The following is a 20,988-nucleotide window of genomic DNA, read 5'->3' on the forward strand; positions in this document are numbered from 1 at the left end:
TATTTGCAGCAGTTTATGCCAGTTATCAGTGTATGAAAGTTAACATTGCCCCACATTTATGCCAATACTCAGTGTACTCATTCTGGTGGGTAGACTATGTTATCTCATTGTGCATTTAATTTTTTTTTCATGTTTACTTGTGAGGAGTTGTTTATCTTTGTAGTTATATTGCTATTCATATTTCTTCTGTGAATTGCCTTTTCTTATTTTTTGCTCATTTTTCAGTTAGACATGAATGCTGTGTTGGTCAAATATTTTGAAATTATCTTTTGTCCAGTTTATCTTTTCACTTTTCATATTACCTTTAATGCACAGAAGTTGTACATTTTATTGCACTTAAAATTATAAATCTGACAATTGAAACTTAAAATTTATTTAAATTCAGTGTATGATTTTGTGCATTCTGTGGCCCATTTGTCTCTAAAAACATTTGTTGGAGGTATTAATTGACATACAATATACTGCTCATATTTAAATGTACAATTTGATAAGCTTTGACATATCTGTATACCCATGAAATTATCACCATAATCAATGAAATATGTCCACCATTCAAGAGACTTCTGAACCCATTGTATTTCTTCTTTTTTATCTTCTTCCCCTTCACATTCTTCAATCCTCATTCAACTTTTGATCTGCTTTCTGTCTCTATAGATAAGATGGCATTTTAAAGAATTTTATATATATAAAATTATATAGTCTCTGACTTTTTTCACTCAGTGTAATTATTGAGAAATTTATCCATGTTGTGTGTATTAATAGTTAATTCCTTTTATTGCTGAGTATTCATTGTTTGCTAGATCATGATTTGTTCATTCACCTATTGATAGACATTGGCTTGTTTCTAGTTTTTGGCTATTACAAGTAAAACTGCTATAACATTTGTGTATGAGTCTCTCTGAACAAATGCTTTCTCTTTCTCCTGGATAAATACTTAGGCTGGGTCACATGACAGATTTTTCAGTAGTTGTATCATTTTACATACCACCCACTGTGCTCTTAAAAATGGTTAAGATGGTAAATTTTGTCTGAGAGTTCTACTTTTCCATCCCCTCATCAGCACTTGGTGTGACCAGTCTTTTAATTTTAACCATTCTAAAATTAGTGGTAGCTCTTTGTGGTTCTAATTTGCATTTCCCTTATGACTTATGGTGAGTATCTTTCTGTGTGGTTATTTGCCATCCTTGTATCTTTTTTGGTGAAGCATCTTTCCAAATCTTTCACCCTTTTAAAAACACTGAATTGTCTTCTATTTGTTGAGCTTTGAGAAGGGTATGTGTGTTTATGGATCCTTCCTTTATCAACTGTATTCTTAATGTTGAGGCTTAGGTGACAAAGTATGGACAGAATGGGAGTGGTGATTTTTATAACTTCTCAGTTACACACATTCTGCCTCTGGTTCACTTGGGATTCTCTAGAGGGAACACCCTTGGCCATGACACATATTCCATTGTGATGATGTGAGCATGGGGAAAGCCTGAAGTGTTCTCTACCAACTTATGGGGAACAGGTTACAAGGATGAACCAAGGCAGAACACAGTAGGTGCCACACATTCTGGACAGAACTGTGGGTGAACTCATGTAAGATACCATCAAGAACTTGCAGGCAAAACTGGGTAAGTCATTGACAGGAAAGAAAAGTCATCCATTACTGGTGGGTACAAGAGAAATCAAGCCATGGTTAATTTCTAAAAAGTTGCTCCTTTCTGTAGCCACAGAGTTGATGAGATCAGGGGAAATAGAAACAAATATATTCTTTGAAAGATAGTCTCTTAGGCTGTGACTTGTCTTTTTATTCTCTTAACAGTGTCTTTTGAAGAACACAAGTTCTTAATTTGGGTAAAGTTCATTTTATCAACTTTTCTTTAATGGATTATGTTTTTCATGTTATGTCTAAGAAATCTGCCTAACTCAAGACCACAGAGTTTTTCCTGTGTTCTTCTATAAAAATTTTGCTGTATTCGGCTTTACATTTACATCTGTGATCCATTTTGAGTTAATTTTTACATATTATGTGAGGAATAGTTGAAAATTCTTTTAAAAAATACTAATATCTATTTCTGCATCACCTGATGAAAAGCCTTTTCTCTTTTAATTGAGAAATTGTCTTTGTACCTTGTTGAAAGTCAATTAGCCATATGTATGTGGGTCTTTTTCTGGATCTGTTCTGTTCCCTTGATTTATTTGTCTATGCTGAAGCCATTGCAATACTCTTGAGCTAATTTTTCAAACAAAATATAAAATCATGAAAGCTATATTGTAAATAGAGAGAGGATGTAGAATGGTGGTTGCCAGAGGCTGGAGAGGGGGATAAATGCGGAGTAACTCTTTAATGGGTTCAGTTTCACTTTTGCAAGATGAAAAGAGTTCTGTGGGTGGATGTTGGTGATGGTAGCAAACAATGTAAATATACTTACTGTCACAAAACTGTACTCTTTTTTAAGAAAATGTTTAAGATAATAAGTTTTCTTTTGTTTTTTTATCACAGTTTTTTTTAAAGCTATACTGCACAATGTCTAATGCAAAATGAGTATTCAGTCAGTTTCAGCTGATCGATTTAAAAAAATCAAGACCCAGAGAAGTTAGCTGGCAAATGATGGAGTAGAGGTTTGAATCCATAGCCAAAAGGCATGTTATTTCACTCTATTACACAGCTGCCTCACTCAGCACTGTAATTCTTCTCCCCAGTGTGTTAAAGCTTGGATCTTAAAATCTCCAGTCCTAAGAAGTATTCTGGATCAATAGTAATAATTACTTTTAGTAATAGTGGCTCACTAAAGCAGAAATGGGAGATATTTGAATTTATCCTCATCTCATTCCCTGGTCTTTCTGTTGCACGCTCTCCCACTTCTGTTTCTTAAAAATTGCTAATCTAAAGTCTCTAGGCATAATGTTAACTTTTTTTCTTGTGGGAAAGTATGCATAATATAAAATTTACCATTTTAACAATTTTTAAGTATACGGTTCAGGGGCACTGCATATATTCCATTGTTATGCAGCCATCACTACCGTTCATGTCCAGAGTGTTTTTCATCTTCCTAAACTGAAATATTTCCCATTCCTTCTTCTCCCCATTCTCTGGCAACCACTATTCTACTTTCTGTCTCTGTGAACATAACTGTGGTAACTTATATGAGGTTCCACATATGAGTGGGAATATACAGTATTTGTCTCTTTGTGATTTGCTTATTTCACTTAGTGTAATGGCTCTACAGTTCATTCAAGTTGTCATGTGTGTCAAATTTCCTTTCTTTTAAAGGCTGAATAATACTCCATTCTGTGTATGTAGTACAACTTGTTTATCCATCTATTGATGGATTCTTGTATTGCTTCTTCCTTTTTGCTGTAGTAATCAATGCTGCTGTGAACCTGGGTACAAATAACTCTTCAAGTCCCTGCTTTCAATTCTTTTGGGTATATATCCAGAAGTGGAATTACTGGGTCATATGGTAATTCTGTTTAATTTTTAGAGGAACCACTTACTATACCATTTTCCACAGTGGCTACACCATTTTACAATCCCATGAGCAATGCACAGGGGTTGTACATTTTCCTCATCCTTGTCAACACTTGTTATTTTCTGTGTTTGTTAGTAATAGCCATTCTAGTGGGTGCAGTGTCACATTGTGATTTTGATTTGCATTTCCTACTGGATCATGTGCTTTTCATGTGCTTCTTGGCCATTTGTGTATCTTCTTTGGAGAACAGTCTTTTCAAGTCCTTTGTCCATTTTTAGTTGGGTCATTTGGGTTTTTTTTAGTTGTTGAGTTTTAAGGCTTCTCTATATACTCTGGTTATTCTTTTAACATAATTTGCAAATATATTCTCTTGTTCTGTGGATTGCCTTTTTACCATATTGATAGTGTTTTTTGGTATACAAAAGTTTTACATTTTAACATAGTCCAGTTTACCTATTTTTACTTTTGTTACCTGTGCTTGGTATTGTATCCAAGAAGTCATTGCCAAATCCAATGTCATGAGGCATTCCCCCCATGTTTTCCTCTAAGAGTTTTATGATTTTAGCTCTTAGATATATTTTGAGTTGATTTTTGTGTCTGGTGTTAAGTGTCTAATTCGTTCTTTTACATGTAGATATCCAATTTTCCCAATACCATTGTTGAAAAGACTGTCCATTCGTCCACTGAATGGTCTTGGCACCGTTGTGGAAAATCATTTGACCATGTATTTGAGGGCTTATTTCTGAGCTTCTGATCCTATTGGGCTATATGTCTGCCTTATTGCCATTATACAATGTTTGATTACTATAGCTTTGTAATACATTGTGAAATCAGGAAATGAGAACTACAATTTTGTTCTTCTTTTTCAAGATTCTTTGACAATTGAGGTTCCCTAAATATTGCATACCAATTTAGGGTGGATTTTTCTATTTCTGCAAAAAAGGTCATTGGGACCTTGATAGGGATTGAATTGAATCTCATGTAGATTGTTTTAGATAGAATTAATGTCTTAACAATAGGAAGTCTTCTAGTCCATGAACATTTCCTTGTCTTTTTGTTTATTTTTGTCTTCTTTAATTTCTTTTAGCAAGGTTTTGTAGTTTCTGGTATGCAAGCCTTTCATTTCCTTGGTTAGGTTTATTCCTAACTATGTTTTCAATGCTATTGTAAGTGTATAGTTGACTCCCTTTTCAGATTGTTCATTGTTACTGTATAAAAACACAACTTTTTTTGTGTGTGTTGATTTTGTAACCTACAACCTTGCTGAATGTGTTTATTCGAATAGTTTTTTTTTTTGTGGAATCTTTAGCATTTTCTACATATAAAATCATGTCCAGAAAGAGAAATCAGGAAAACAATTCCATTCACAATTGCTTCAGAAAGAATAAAATACCTAGGAATAAACCTAACCAAGGAAGTGAAAGACCTATACACTGAAAACTACAAGACACTCTTAAGAGAAATTAAAGAGGACACTAACAAATAGAAACTCATCTCATGCTCTTGGCTAGGAAGAATTAATATCGTCAAAATGGCCATCCTGCCTATAGCAATCTACAGATTCAATGCAATGCCTATCAAAATACGAACAGCATTCTTCAACAAACTGAACAAATAGTTCTAAAGTTCATCTGGAACTACAAAAGACCCGGAATAGCCAAAGCAATCCTGAGAAGGAAGAATAAAGCAGGGGGGATCTCACTTCCCAACTTCAAGCTCTACTTACAAAGCCACAGTAATCAAGACAATTTGGTAGTGGCCCAAGAACAGACCCATAGACCAGTGGAACAGAGAGTCCAGATATTAACCCAAACATATATGGTCAATTAATATATGATAAAGGAGCCATGGACATACAATGGGGAAATGACAGCCTCTTCAGCAGCTGGTGTTGGCAAAACTGGACAGCTACATATAAGAGAATGAACCTGGATTATTGTCTAACCCCATACACAAAAGTAAACTCAAAATGGATCAAAGACCTGAATGTGAGTCATGAAACCATAAAACTCTTAGAAAAAAACATAGGCAAAAATTTCTTGGACATAAACATGAGTGACTTCTTTATAGACATATCTCCCCGGTCAAGGGAAACAAAAGCAAAAATGAACAAGTGGGACTACATCAAACTGAAAGGCTTCTGTACAGCAAAGGACACCATCAATAGAACAAAAAGGCATTCTACAGTATGGGAGAATATATTCATAAATGACAGATCTGATAAAGGGTTGACATCCAAAATATATAAAGAGCTCATACACCTCAACAAAAAAAAAGCAAATAATCCAATTAAAAAATGGTCAGAGGAGCTGAACAGACAGTTCTCCAAAGAAGAAATTCAGATGGCCAACAAACACATGAAGAGATGCTCCACATCACTAATCATCAGAGAAATGCAAATTAAAACCACAATGAGATATCACCTCACACCAGTAAGGATCGCCACCATCCTAAAGACAAACAACAACAAATGTTGGCGAGGATGTGGAGAAAGGGGAACCATTCTACACTGCTGGTGGGAATGTAAACTAGTTGTACCATTGTGGATAGCAGTATGGAGGTTCCTCTAAAAGCTCAAAATAGAAATATCATTTGACCCAGGAATCCCACTCCTAGGAATTTACCCTAAGAACGCAGCAGCCCAGTTTGAAAAAGACAAATGTACCCCTATGTTTATCACAGCACTATTCACAATAGCCAGGAAATGGAAGCAACCTGTGTGTCCATCAGTAGATGAATGGATAAAGAAGATGTGGTACATATACACAGTGGAATATTATTCATCCATAAGAAGAAAATTAATCCTACCATTTGCAACAACATGGATGGAGCTAGAGGGTATTATGCTCAGTGAAATAAGCCAGGTGGAGAAAGACAAGTATCAAATGATTTCACTCATCTGTGGAGTATAAGAACAAAGGAAAAACTGAAGGAGCAAAACACCAGAAGACTCACAGAACCCAAGAATGGACTAACAGTTACCCAGGGGAAAAGGACTGGGGAGAATGGGTGGGAAGGGAGGGATAAGGGGGGGTGAAAAGAAAGGAGGCATTATGATTAGCATGTGTAATGTGTGTGGGGGCACGGGGAGGGCTGCACAACACAGAGAAGACAAGTAGTGATTCTACAACATCTTACTACGCTGATGGACAATGACTGCAATGGGGCATTTGGGGGAACTTGGTGATGGGGGGAGTCTAGTAAACATAATGTTCCTCATGTAATTGTAGAGTAATGATACCAAAAAAAAAATCATGTTATCTGCCAACAGTAATACTTACGCTTTTTTTCCAGTTTGGATGCCTTTTACTTAATTTTCTTGCCTAATTGCTCCAGCTGGGACTTCCAGTACTGTGTTGAATAAAAGTGAAAGTTGACATCCTTCTCCCTGATCTTAAAGGGAAAGCTTTCAGTCTTTCACCATTGAATAGAATGTTAGGTATTGGTTTTTCATCTGTGGTCTCTGTTATGTTGAGGTAGATTTTTTTCTCTTCCTGGTTTGTTGGGTGTTTTTTTTTTTTATCATGAAAGGTTGTTGGACTTTTCAGATGCCCTTTCTGTATCAGTTGAGGTGATCATGGGTGGTTTTTTTCCCGTCATTCTGTTAATGTGGTGTATTACACTAACTGATTTTCATATGCTGCACCATCCTAGCATTCCAGGAATAAATCCCACTTGATCATGGTGTATAGTCTTTTTTAATATGTCATTGAATTCAATTTTTTAGTATTTGTTAATGATTTCTGTATTAGTGTTCCTAAGGGATATTGGTTTGAGGTTTTTACTTGTAGTCTCTGCCATTGGTTTCAGGGTAATGCTGGCTTCATAGAGTGAGTTAGGAAGTGTTTGCTACTCTTTGATTTTTTTTTGAAGATTGAAGTTAACTGTTGATGATATTCTAATTCAAGCTCTCTTCCTTACTGTATTGATAACTCACATGAAGCTAACCATACAAGGTAACCATATAAGATTATATCATAAATATATGAAAAAGTTTTATTCAACCACAATGGTAATAAAAGGATTGTAAGTTGAATAAGCAAAATGTTGTATTTCCTCTATTCAGCTGACCCTCCAAAAATTGTATTTAGATGATAATATGCAGTCATTGTGACAGCTCCTCAGTCTGTCATTATATTCACTAATAATAGGAATGTAAATTGAAACAGTTTCTGGAGCAAAATTAGGTGATATGAAATGCCTTAAAAATTAAGCATCCCTTGTGAAGAGAGAGGCCTTTTCTGTTCTGAGATTATCAAGAAACAGAATAAAAACTGGTACATATTTTTTTTTGGTGCTTCTCATATTTTATGTTTAAAATTTTAATCCATATAGAATTAATTTTGGTATAGTGAGGTTTGGATTTGAATTTGTATTTTTTCCAGATGGCACTCAGTTACCTTAAATCTACTTATTGATTGGCCCATCTTTTTCCCAGTGCTTTGATGTTTGGTTTTCATCTTTCAAAGGTAATTATTCTCAATAAAAAGGCTAAATCAGGAAGAAGAAAAAAGAAAAATTAAGCATCCTTTGACCCAGCAGTTCTGTCTTTAGGGTATGATCGTAAGAAAATTGTCACAGATACATGGAAAAAATTAGAGGGGTGCTCTAAATATATGTGTAACAGCATATGGTTAGAAACCATAATGTCTCGAAATAGAGAATTGGGTAATAAAATGTGGTGATAAATTATTCTAAATACATAATAAATAAATAAACACACATAAAGCAATACAGCTATAAAAATACTGATGTTGAATTTACAAAACAATGTGTAGTATGATCCCATTAAAGTCCTTCTATTTAGGCATTAAAACCCCTCAAAGTTAATATTATCTGTTAACAGTAGTCTATTTCTGGGTCGTAGTAGTGGGGATTATTGACATTTTTATTTTTACTCCATCTATCTCTATTTTAAAACAATAAATGATACTTTATGACACAACAGAAGATATTTTAAAAATTGAAAATGAAATAAAGCAAGAAAGCATAGTTAAATCCCATGACAGAATCAGTATCTAAAATCAATCTTGGTAGGCTTGGGATGATGGACTGGATCCAATGAAATTTAATCTGGATGGATGAATAGGTAGCTAGAGTAATAGGTAAGTTATATATCTGGTTTTAAAAAAACAACTATAACCAATATGAAAAGGTGAGGTGGGGCCAAATAGCAACATATGTAAAAGACTTGAGGTTTCAATTTACTGAAGCCACTTTCTCAATGTAAACAGCCAGCTGTTCTCTGCCCATTCCATTTCATCTCACACTCAGCTTAGTCTCTTCATGGGAAACCTCTGGTGCTTTCTCACTGACTCACGTTAAGTCTCATCACCACTTGCCCCTATCTCTTCTAGTCGTCTTTTTGACTTTTTTCAAGTTGATTTCTAATTGGAGGAGTCCTCCTGTTCTCTCACTTATGCATTTTCAAGCTTGACCCATATTTCAGAAATCCAGTTCAAGTGCTACTCTCTGCTGGAAGTCTGTCGTAGTGAAATCATATTTCACTGGAATTTATTTACTTCTGGGAATTTTACATATTGCAGAATTAAAACCAATAAGTTTTCTCATTTTATGTGCAAAATTTGAAATAATGCAAATCCTTCTCAATTAAAAGTGACAAAATCTCCTGTTGCTATAGGATGTGCAGCTTTAACATTAAATACCAGGTACCTTTAGTCATTTATTTGTGAACCACCAGCATTCTAAAGTTCAAGGTGTCAGTCATCACCATTTCCTTAGAAGCAGTCACTTTAAATGGAATTAGATGTTGTAAAACTCTTTAGGAGGAAGGCCAAGTGATGACCATGATACTAATTACTGAAAAATATCAAAGATAATGCTTAGGGGAAAAAAGCAAAACTTAAAAGCACACTTACAATAGCTGTAAAATTGTGCATTCTGGAAAACCACGAAGCAAAGTTATTAAGTATGAGCTCTACAGCCAGATGATGCTAGTCCACATCCTGAATCCAATACTTACCTATTGGGCAAATAACATTATCTCTTCGTGCCTTTGTTTTACCATTTTTTAAATGGGTTGATGATAAATCACCTAGCTCACATGATTGTTGTGAGGTGTGTTAGTAGCATGTAAAGCTTTTAGGAAAATGCTTAGCCCATACTATGTGCTCAAAAATATTACCTGTGGCTATTTCATTTGGAAAATTAGTCTTGAACCATTTGAGTTTTAAATTGTAATGCATCCCTCCATAAAACATGACCATCCTGAAGGAAATTTTTGATGAGTTTGAGAGTATAGTCAGGATGCTGCCACCCTCTTTGAAATCATAGTGAGGAATGTAGATAGAATCAGGATGAAGGGAGATGTTTTTTCACCACTGTAAATGCATTATTACATTAAAAGAAAATTAGGAAAGTTCAGGGAAATTCAAAGAGGTCAAAAAGTTGTTAATTCTACTACTATCCTAGTGCTAACCACATTAGCATTTTAGTTGCATTCCTTCTAACCTTTTTTTTTTCCTGTGCATTAATTTTTTTTCACGTACAAATATCATGATTATAACACACATGCAAAACTAGAGGGTGTTTATTCTAGGGAAGTAAACTATTGTAGCAGTACAAGTGAGGGATTTGGGGGGCTTGGTCTAAGTCACTGGCCACAGGAATCAAGCATAGGGACAGGAGACAAAGATATTTCTGAGGTTGAATCCACAAACTTTGGTGTGGTTTTAAAAATTGTTTTTATTTAGCTCTCCTCAGAAGAGGCATGGAACATAAGAGGAAGAGTATATTTGCTGGGGAAGGAGTCTGTTTTTGACTTGCTGAGTTTGTGATTTGAATAGGACATTCAGATAGAAATGTCTTACAGGCAGTTGAGGTATTACGTCAAGAAATTGAGAGGTAATCTGCATGGAATGTGAATGAGAGCTCCCCAGTAAGAATGTTTAAAATCATCAAAGATGGTGCCTAATTGGGCTAATTATATGTTGTTATATAAACCAATAATCTGGCCTCTCAGTATTCTTAGCTCTTTAAGGGCAGAAATAAAGTCTGCATCCCCAGTACCCTGTACAGTATTGCCACATAGTAGGCACTTGTGGAATAAACGAGTTTACTGAAACAGAAGAGGCCATTAATTTGGTTTCTGTGGAATGCCAGTGACCTTGAGGAGTCATCTTTATGATTTATTGCCCCTTTTTCAGTTTTATTGTCTAATATTTAAATTTGTCTAAAATTTTAATTTCTAAAGAAAAATAAGAGACCTCGATCTTTCTTTACTGCTTCTGATGGAATTTTGTTTATATGAGGTATTTAAAATGTTATTTGGCAATACAGAGAAGACAAGTAGTGATTCTACAGCATCTTACTATGCTGATGGACAGTGACTGTAATGGGGTTTGTGGGGGGACTTGGTGAAGGGGGGAGCCTAGTAAACATAATGTTCCTCATGTAATTGTAGATTAATGATACCAAAATAAAAAAAACCAGACAAACAAACAAACAAACAAAAAATGTTATTTGGATGGCTTTAATTCATTTGGCTTCATCTATTGGTTTTTTTATTAAAGTATCATTGATATACAATCTTATGTTGGTTTCAAATATACAACACACTAGTTCAACAGTTACCCATATTACTAAATCCTCGCCCTCTCTAGTGCAGTTACTATCTATCAACGTAGTAGATGTTACAGAATTATTAAATGTATTCCCCACACTGTACTACCATCCCCTTGACCATTTGTGATTGTGAATTATTGTGCCCCTTTATTCCCTTCACACTCCCCATCTCCAACCCCAACTCCTCCCTCTGGGTAACCACTAGTCCCTCTTTGGTGTTGATTAGTCTACTGCTATTTTGTTCCTTCTCATTTTGCTTTGTTTTTTTATACTTCACAAATAAGTGAAATCATATGGTATTTGTCTTTCTCCACCTGGCTTATTTCACTGAGCATAATACCCTCTAGATCCATCCACATTGTTGCAAATAGCAGGATTTCTTTTATTTTTATGGCTGAATAGTAATTCCATTGTGTATGTGTACTACATCTTTATCCATTCATCTGTTGATGGACAGTTAGGTTGCTTGCATATCTTAGCTGTTGTGAATAGTGCAGCAGTAAACAAAGGGGTGCATATATCTTTTCAAATCAGGGATCTTGTTTTCTTTGGGTAAATTCCTAGGCATGGATTTACTGGGTCATGTGGTATTTCTATATTTAGTTTTTTGAGGAACCTCTATATTGCTTTCCACAGTGGTTGTGCCAGTATACATTCCTACCAACAGTGTAGGAGGGTCCCCATTTCTCTGCATCCTCGCCAGCATTTGTTATTTCTTGTCTTTTGGATAGTGGCCATCCCAACTGGTGTGAGGTGATATCTTATTATAGTTTTAATTTGCATTTCCCTAATGGTTACCAATGTGGAGCATCTTTTCATGTGCCTGTTGGCCATTTGTATTTCTTCTTTGGAGAAGTGTCTGTTCGGGTCCTCCACCCATTTTTTAATTGGGTTATTTGTTTTTTGGGTGTTGAGGCAGGTGAGTTCTTACATATTTTGGGTGTTAACCCTTTATCAGGTGAGTTTTATGAATATATTCTCCCATACTGTGGCTTGCCTTTTTGTTCTGCTGATGGTGTCCTTTGCTGTACAGAAGCCTTTTAGTTTGATATAGTTCTACTTAGACATTTTTTATTCTATTTCCCTTGCCTGAGGGGATGTGTCCAAGAATTAATCTTGCATTTTTAAAAAAGGTGATAATGAAGGAGATTGTTCCAGGGCTATAAATGCCTAGAGTATGTCCATAGTGGCTGTGTTAACACGACCTTACTATTTAATTAGAGTCATACATGAGGGGGTAAGATTTAGGAATAGAAAAAGAATATAAATCAGTACATAGCAAACTGTAAATAAATACCTATGGGGTATTGAATCTTTGGAATCGTGAAACTTGTGGAAGTCTTAATAGAATGTCTGTGTCAGAAGATAGTAGATTGGTGGCCGGTGCATTTTAAGTGGGAAGGTAGACTGGAAAGACTCATCTGTATGCTGTCTGCCCTTCTCTTTGCATACTTTAGCCAGCAGTTGATTAATTTGCATGTGTGGTTTCAACTCTTCATGTTGTGTTGACTCATTCTGAAAGTTCCAGATTAGCCCCCATTTCTTTTCCCCTAGCAGCCAACACAGTATGCAGAGTCGGCTACCAATAGGTTATTTGTCAAAGTAATAAAATGGTGTATTTATTCAGTAAACATTTAATGAGACTTGAGAATGTCCTTTGCCAGTAGAGGTGGGTGAAGAAGTATGTGGCCTATAAAGATTGCTAACACATAATAATCTGACCTCAGGGAGCATACAATCTGGTACTGAATATAAATTTGTAAAGCTCTTTGGTTTTTAACTTATATGGACAGTAAGTAATTTGCTGACCTAAAACAGAATTTTTAATATAGATTTTAATAATTTCTTAAGAGCGATTATGTGAAGTCTTATTTATGTAACAAATAAGCACATATTCTGCATTCCTTCTCTCTACTCATTTAGATGGGGTAAGGATTGCTGTGGGGTCAGTTTTATGACCCTCTGTTATTACTCAATTTTTTCATATTAAAATTTGGATTTGATTATATCAGGACAAAATGCTCTTCTGAAAATATAAAGGGAACCCATTTCTCTAAAAGTGACTCTGATGAAGCAGCAAGATACTTAGCTTAATAAGCTTGATCATTCAGATATGCAAAGATCAGATAATCCAATGTGTTAGTTAAGAGAGCTTTTACTGTATATGGTGATGTATTTCCTCAGAAGGTTTTTTTTTTTTAAGTAGTCAAGACCATTAAGTTCTTAACTATCAGAACTGATAATAGTGACTGTTAGTTTGGAAACTGCAGGAAAAAAAAAAAGCCACAGAAAGTTCAGTGGAATCCTGCAGCGCTACCACAGCTATTTGTAGTTCCTTATGCAGGAAAATCAAAGTGAAGACAGAAAGTTAGGAATCTTTGAAAAGATTATTCTGGGGGTAATGTTTCAAATTATATGTAATTCATTCTAGATAAAGGTACTGTGTGAAAATAAGACTTTCCTATAAAAGTAGTACCAACAAAGAGTATTAGGAACTAGTACTAATACCTAGTCAGAATGTGTAGTCTTGGGGAAAAAACTTCTCTTCTGCATATGCATAACTCAGGTGTTAACCTAACCAGGTAGGTTAAGCATAAGCAAAATCTAATCAGTTGTTAGAAAAAGAGATATATTAATAGAAAAGAGAGCACTTCTGTGGAACCTTGAGAGTTCCCAAACAAGAATTAGGCACTGATTTCTCACTATCCAGAGAACTATAAGCCAGCTTTCCACCATTACTTGAATAAATTCTTAGTGTTGAATACATGTAATTGATCAGACTTTATTTTGGTTCCTTTTTTCTTTGATTTAGATTTCTTACTGACCAGATACCCTCTTAGATAATCGTAGTTAATGGGGAACAGGGTACCATGGACAGTAATATGACTGTCTTCCATTGTAAACAAGTAAACTCATTTAGCCTATATGTTAATTTTTTAAAATAAACTTCCATTAAATATAAAAATATAACATCAACTTTTTATAAATTCGTTAGTGTAAGTTAAGCCTAATCAATTCTTTGTGTGTAGGAAAAGATGGATTTTATAGAGCTATATAACTGAGGACCATACATAGGAATAAATCTCTTCTTATAGAAGGCAGGGATCATAATCTTATTCTTGTATACCGAGTGCTTGACACATGTTTGGTGTTCAACTTAATGTATTAACAAAACTTATTATTGAATTGCAGAAATGGTAAATCCAGACCTCTAGTAAGAACAGCTATAGGCATTTTATGTCTCTACTCTTAGATTTATTCTCATGTCAAAAGAGCAGTTCTGGCTTTTCTTTAACTCAATAGGAACAATTAATAGATGAAAATAGAACCCTTTAAACAAACCAGAGCCTAAAAGGCAAATAAGTAAAAGATGTATGCATCTTTTAGAAAAAGAGAAGGGAGGGTGCATTTGAGAACAAAGATAATCTGACTCGTTTTAATTTTTTAAAATAATTAAACTTTAATTTTATTTTTTAGACCTTATTGCAATATGCAAGCAACAAGAATGCATCAGAACATATTGTGTATCTTCTGGAGGTATATCGACTTGCCATCCAAAGCTTTGCCAGTGCACGCCCGTATTTAACTACTGAATGTGAAGATGTCCTCTTAGTGCTTGGCAGATTAGTACTGTAAGTTTAAGAACTTAAATCACTCTTAAAATTGAGTATTTTTGGTTGTAATGTTAGCCTGACTTTTCTTTACTACGGCATCATGTTATTCAAAACACTGTTGGAGTCAACCTTTAAATAAAACTTCCTTTGTTCTGAGCCTTCATACGAGGTCCCTAGGAGATAAAGTACAAGTGAAGCTCCAACCAAGGAACATAATCTTTAAGTGCCTCTAAAGTCTCTTTTCCTACTCAGGCTTAGAATTCAAGAATGATGCATTTTTCACCCCATCCGTATAGATAATTTCAGTTGACAGTATATTCTGGCAACTAGTTAGTGGTCTTCAAAGAACACTGTGGGGGAAACACTATGAAGTTCTGCAATTCAGTTGTATTATCTGAACTAAGAATAATTTTACTAGCAGAAATTGCCAGGGTGTGCAGTATAAGATTTCCACCCTGGGTCCATGATAATTTAGATGTTGTTTTAATATTTGTCTGTCTAGTAGCAGACAGGATTATGCCTTTAATGTAATTTTTATCTGTAAACCGAACACAACAGCTATTCAGTTTTTAGCTGGGGAAATCCCCTTGGTTCAGTTTACAAATTGTTTAATGAGATGACTTCCAGTCAGGGTGGTCCATTTCACTTTACTGTGGCCTTTCCTGTTTTCCTTCTTATTCTCCAAAGCCAAAAACCTCTAAACAGCGTACCTTTAGGGAACACAGACATCCCTGGTTTTATAATCCCATTATTCCTCTTCTTAAGTCCTCCTTTCTGTATTGTCTAGTATGCTAAGGGGTGAAGTTCCATTCTGCAAAATTTTAGAGAGGTATATGTTGATTGGTATTTTGAATTGGTCTTCATTCAAGTGTTAGGCATTTCCTTTTTTAAATTCTTGCTGTTACTACTTCTGGGTAATGGTTAGACTAGAAAGGAGAAACTTAACTTTTTTTTCTTGCTTGAATTGTTAGTGGTAAAGAAATAGCCTTGCTATTATTTCTGCTTCCTCTGCAAGTGACAGGAATCTTTGCAGATGGCAGTAACATATATTTATCACTTTATCAGTTAAATTGACATTAACATGAGCTTCTGTTTTTTTCTTCTGAAATCAAAATGGTTCCTGTATGGGTACCCTCCCCACACCCACTTGCAATATGATTTCTAAAGGGGTTATATTATTACTTTTTATTAAATGTAGTAAAGCAGCAATGTAATTATAAGGGCTCCTGGTTTTTCTTTCTTTTTTCCTTTTTTTTACTTTAAAAACATCTATTCATTTGTCAATTACAAGGTTAGATCAATTCACCTCACATAAGTACAGTTTATTTCTTTTTTTCTTATTTAAATTTGAAAAACCAATACAACAATGTTGAAGAAAGATTTGAAGAGTAAAAAACAAATTTAAGTCTAAATAAATGAAACATGCATATGCAATATCACTGTCATACTGTACTTGATTATGACTATAACCACCTCTATGTACTGACTTAGATACTTTTTTGTAGGAGTTGTTTTGAGTTACTGCTTTCAGTGTCTGAAAATGAATTGCCATGTGAAGTCTGGGTGCTCTTCCTTCAGTCTCTACAGGTGAGTTGATTTGTGCTCAAAAAAGGTTTCTGTATCCAAGACACCTAGTTAATTTCTCCCAGAACACTAAAAATTGGAAACTTAGAACATAGACCATTATGTATTGGCATTAAGTTCATGAAATGAGAAAGATGCCTTCCAGATGAAGGGAGTGTGTTAAAATTTGTTTTTTTCTTTCATTAGGTTTTGTTAGCCTTTATATAGCTTAGAAATCAACAAAAAAGTTTTCATTATTTAGAAACAAAGTTTTAGACAGAATAAAACTATTAAAGAATGTAAAACGGTATATGGTTGTTAAGATAGCAATGTTTGGATCATTCATAATTCACTTTTCTAATAATTGCCTTCTAACACTTCGGAGATTGTATCAAGCATTGTAAGTCTCTTAAATAGCCAAAATAGTCCTCATAGGTTCTGTTCATGCATTTTACTAACAGGAGAGCTACATTGGTTCTCTTATTGGCTTGATTTTCAGCTTTCTTAGTAGGTGAGCAGATCAGAAAGCAAGTTTTGAGAGAGTAGGGTAGGAGGAAAAGCAGTGCAGTGCCAGCAACAGGAAGCTAATTTGCCTGTTACTGATAGAGACAGAAAAACAACAAAGTAAGCAATAATAACTAGCATTCATTTATTATCACTTATTATGTGCTGAACACTGCTCTATATTACATTTTACATGTTTTGTGTGTTTCAATAAAATTAAAAACCTTAGAATGTAGGAATCATTTGAATCTCGGTACAAATGGGGAGACAGGCATAGAGAGGTTAATTAGCTTGCTTTAAATTATGCCCAGAGTTTGCTTTGTTAACTGCTTCCTCAAGGACACAGACTCCATGGTATGGATTTGTTTCATGTATGCACAAGTAAAGATTTGCAGATTAACAGACACCTCATTATCTGCAAATTTCTTTACTCTGGGATATATAGTCCAAAATGAAATGATACAATATTAATCATTTTTCTCTTTGGGGAGAAGAGGATTTTTTGTCATGTTCTTGGCCTGTTTTAATCCCTGTAATGTCCCAATTCCTCATATATTCATATAGCTGCAAAAATCATCTCTCATACATAGAACACAAATTATGGTCACTCTTATTTTTTGAGGCCTGCCGCATGACATTCTAAAAAGGCAAATCTACTAGTTCTTACTAAGGCTGTTACCAGTATTTATATTGGTATTCTTTGCAGAGAGAGTACTCTTCTTTTTCTTCACTGTTTTCTTAGAATGTATGCCTGAATAAAATACTTGCTTTTTTCTCTACCTGTGTAACTTTTTCCAGTATTTATTAGACAGGATATATTTTTGAATATGTGTTCAGTAAATGCAGTAGAGGTACAGGTAGATGTAAGACATGTTCCCTATTGAAATCTAAAAGGTAAAACCCCATAGTTCTCTTATTTTAGGTGATAAGTGGGCAAGGCAGCAGAAGGTTTTGAGGATACTTGGCAAAAGAGGAGTTTTCTCAAAGCAAGTCACAGGTTAGAACACTCTCCATCACAATTTACAGCCTATATGACCCTTCTAGACATTTCCCTCTGGACATTAAAAATATACCCTGAAATGGATTTTTTAATTAAAAAAAGAGATTTTATTTTTTGCAACTTTTTTTAATGTAATAATTTCATCATGGACATATGTCTAGGATTGTGTATATAGATCTGCCTTTTTGATTACTGCCTGGGATTCTGTTATGTGGTGGCACCAAATTATTTGGCCAAATCTCTGTGCTATTTATTGTAATAGTGCTAGAGTGACCATCTTGTGCTAGTGTACCTCCATTGTAGATTTCAAGATATGGGCTAAGATATTTTTACCTTAAAAAAGAAACAAATCTAAGTTCTAAAGTTATTTTTAAAATTTCACCATAGTTTTAAAAGGCCTTATTTAATGTTACTTTTTAAAAATAACTTTGCTGTAATAAAAACATGTTTACTGGTAACAAAAGATTACACCCATCATTCTTACCAGAATAAACTATTTTGAACAGATGGAAAAATAGAAAACTTTTTATTTTTAATCTAAACTGTGGCTTTTCATTTTAGTTGCTGTATATTCATTGGTGGGTGATAGTATTTTCTGCTAAAGTGTATTCATACAGGTAGGTCTGTTAGATATTACCAATATAGTAACCAGACACAGCAAATTCTTCAGTTTTCATATGGGATCTTCATCTTCACTGCAAAGTAAATGCCTGTCACCCTGAGTTAAGGAGAAAGAAGCCTGAGAACAGGTCAAACAATAAAGGATAAATTGCAGCATTAGTTAAATATTGCTATTAGTAAACTAGTAATTGGAAATAATCACTTTCTGGGTCATTTTTATGTCTTAAACCCTTACTCAGCATATTGGGGAAGGGAAGAGAGAGAGGTAAACACCTATCATTTTGATACAAAAATTAAGGGGAAAAAACGAACTTCATTTCTTAAATTTAACGCAAGTGAATTTAAGATTATATTCTTAGATCTGCAAACTTTTAAAACTTGTATTTTCAAAAGGAATATTGCTGTAAATGGAAGCTTGCATTCCTTGAGAATTTCAGCAGTTGGAAATAAAGGAAAACAAGGCTAAATTTTAGAATATGGGACTAACCAATAATTCCCACTAGTAATGGAGGACAGTGAGACATATACCTTAACCATTATGTGAGGTTAAATTCCTGACCTCTTTGCCCTCACCCTTTGTGTGTATAAGCATTTTAAAGAACAAACTCTTGCAATTATATTTTGTTTTCCAAGGAGATAGAATGAGTTAGTAACCTAGACTTTCCATAACATTTTATATAGAGCCACTTCTCATTTAAAAAGTCATTTGATAGAATTTAAATAATTTAAAAATACATAACAATTGGTGTCATTAAAGTAATATTTCTATTAGAAGGAATAGGTTGCCTATGTGAATACTCCAGGATCCTTTAAAAGAAAGCTGTCCAGTGAGTGGCCTTGAAATAATTAAATAATTAAGAGTGTAAATTGAATTGTGATAATCTTACCTAAGGGAAATTCAGAACACTTTAAAGGTATCCTTTACTTGGTGATAACTTCATTAAAACAAAAAAATGAAAAAAATTCTAAAAAACCAGCAACAGAATTTCACAAAGCTTTTGGGATAATTTTTCTTCTGCTTATTTGTTTCTAGGAAATTCAAGATACAGAATCTTCCATAGACATTCAGATACATTGAAAAGACAAAACCACTTTTTGTATTGCTTTTATTAGCCTGTTTTCTTGACATGTTATTTTTTTTTTTAGGAGTCACATGATGCATTATTGGAATTTGGGAATAATAACCTACAAATATTGGTTCATGTTACCAAGGAAGGGGTGTGGAAAAACCCAGTCCTTCTCAAAATTCTGTCTCAACAGCCAGTAGAAACAGAAGAAGGTAAGCCTTAAAACTACTGAGTATATTGAAGGAGGATTTAGTTCTAAGAGAATTAAAATTGATTTATGGATTAAATTTTTGTGAATTTCTCCTGTGTGTCTATACCCAGTCATTTTATTCTCCTTTGAATAGTAAAAATTCACCATTAACATTTAATGTTTTGACTAAGGATTCTCTGTGTTTTTAGGCTATGTTTTAAGTTCCTTTTGTACTTATTTTAAAAGGTTGCATTGAGTAACAGTGTTCACACAAAGTTCCTGAGATAGACATGAATAACCTGCTTCTAGTCTTTGGTACGTAGAAGAGCTTTGTTCATATTTTGTTCACTGGTTACTACAACTGAGGACCATGAAAAACTTTAATTTTAAACTTATAAAATACTGAAATTTTGTATTTTGTAGAGAAATGCAAAAAATAAAAATTGTTTATTTCCAAAACTGTCAGTTTTAAGACCAGAAGATTTATGGATTTGAGTTGACTTTCGTATTTTAGACACACACAAATATCACATTTGATATGGCCAACAATTGTGATTTCATTTGCTTCAAGTTAATGGAAAATTAAAAGGATCACATTTTGTTAAGTGTGTTTCTGAATTAAAAATGAGCTTCAGAACAGTTCTATTTATACTTTTGATATATGTTCGAGTCTTAAAAGAGGCCATTTGAATGTTGATGAATTTAAAGTATCCCTGTTAGTTTATTCATTCATCAGATTTGACAACCTACTGTATGTGTACTCTTTGGGTTTTTCTGTCTAGTGAGTGAGAAGATTTGTAATAAGGGTACTTGAATTTTTGTCTTTGTTCATTTCCTCTGATAATTCTACTGCTTATCAGCCCAAAAAATATGTATATATAAGAATAAGGAAAAGAGGTGTTAAATAGAAAGGTTGGTATGTATTGTCTTCTGTTGGGGTTCCCAATAAATGGTATCTCTTCCTAAATATAGACAGATGGAGGCTAAAATATTACCTTTATTATAGTAAAAGTTTAGTTAGAGGACAGAGTCAAATAGTTTCAAAAGGGTCCTAGAATTAGGCAGATTGCAGTCCAGGTAAGTCTTGGCTAGGGCAGAGAAGAGTGCCTGCTCTCTGTAGGCAGGCCCAAGACCAAGAAGGGTGGAGTTGCATTGAATGTCCCTAGTTTATTTTCCCCTAATGTGCTAATCAAATATATCACCCCACCTCAGATAACAGTACTTAGTTTCTTTCCACATAGAAAAAAAGCAAGAAATGGAGAGAAACACTGTTCATCTAACATCTCATGGTATCTTATTAAAGATTAATTAAGCACCCACTATCTGTAAGACTCTGAATGGGACACCTGCATATCTAAGGAATTTCTCTGAGCACCACAATATAAGT

General features: G+C 34.3%; 1 protein-coding gene across 1 annotated transcript in view; it reads left to right on the forward strand.

Annotated features, from left to right (window-relative positions):
* RLF (RLF zinc finger) overlaps positions 1 to 20,988 on the forward strand; it is a 74,977-nt gene that overhangs the window by 15,437 nt on the left and 38,552 nt on the right. Inside the window, exons 2-4 of the mRNA XM_036876493.2 lie at positions 14,520 to 14,674; positions 16,162 to 16,243; positions 19,491 to 19,623. Coding sequence (XP_036732388.1) covers positions 14,520 to 14,674; positions 16,162 to 16,243; positions 19,491 to 19,623 — 370 coding nt within the window. The remainder of the gene's footprint in view (positions 1 to 14,519; positions 14,675 to 16,161; positions 16,244 to 19,490; positions 19,624 to 20,988) is intronic.

This window comes from Manis pentadactyla, chromosome 4 (assembly GCF_030020395.1).
Source record: "Manis pentadactyla isolate mManPen7 chromosome 4, mManPen7.hap1, whole genome shotgun sequence".
In the NCBI taxonomy this organism is placed as follows: Eukaryota; Metazoa; Chordata; class Mammalia; order Pholidota; family Manidae; genus Manis; species Manis pentadactyla.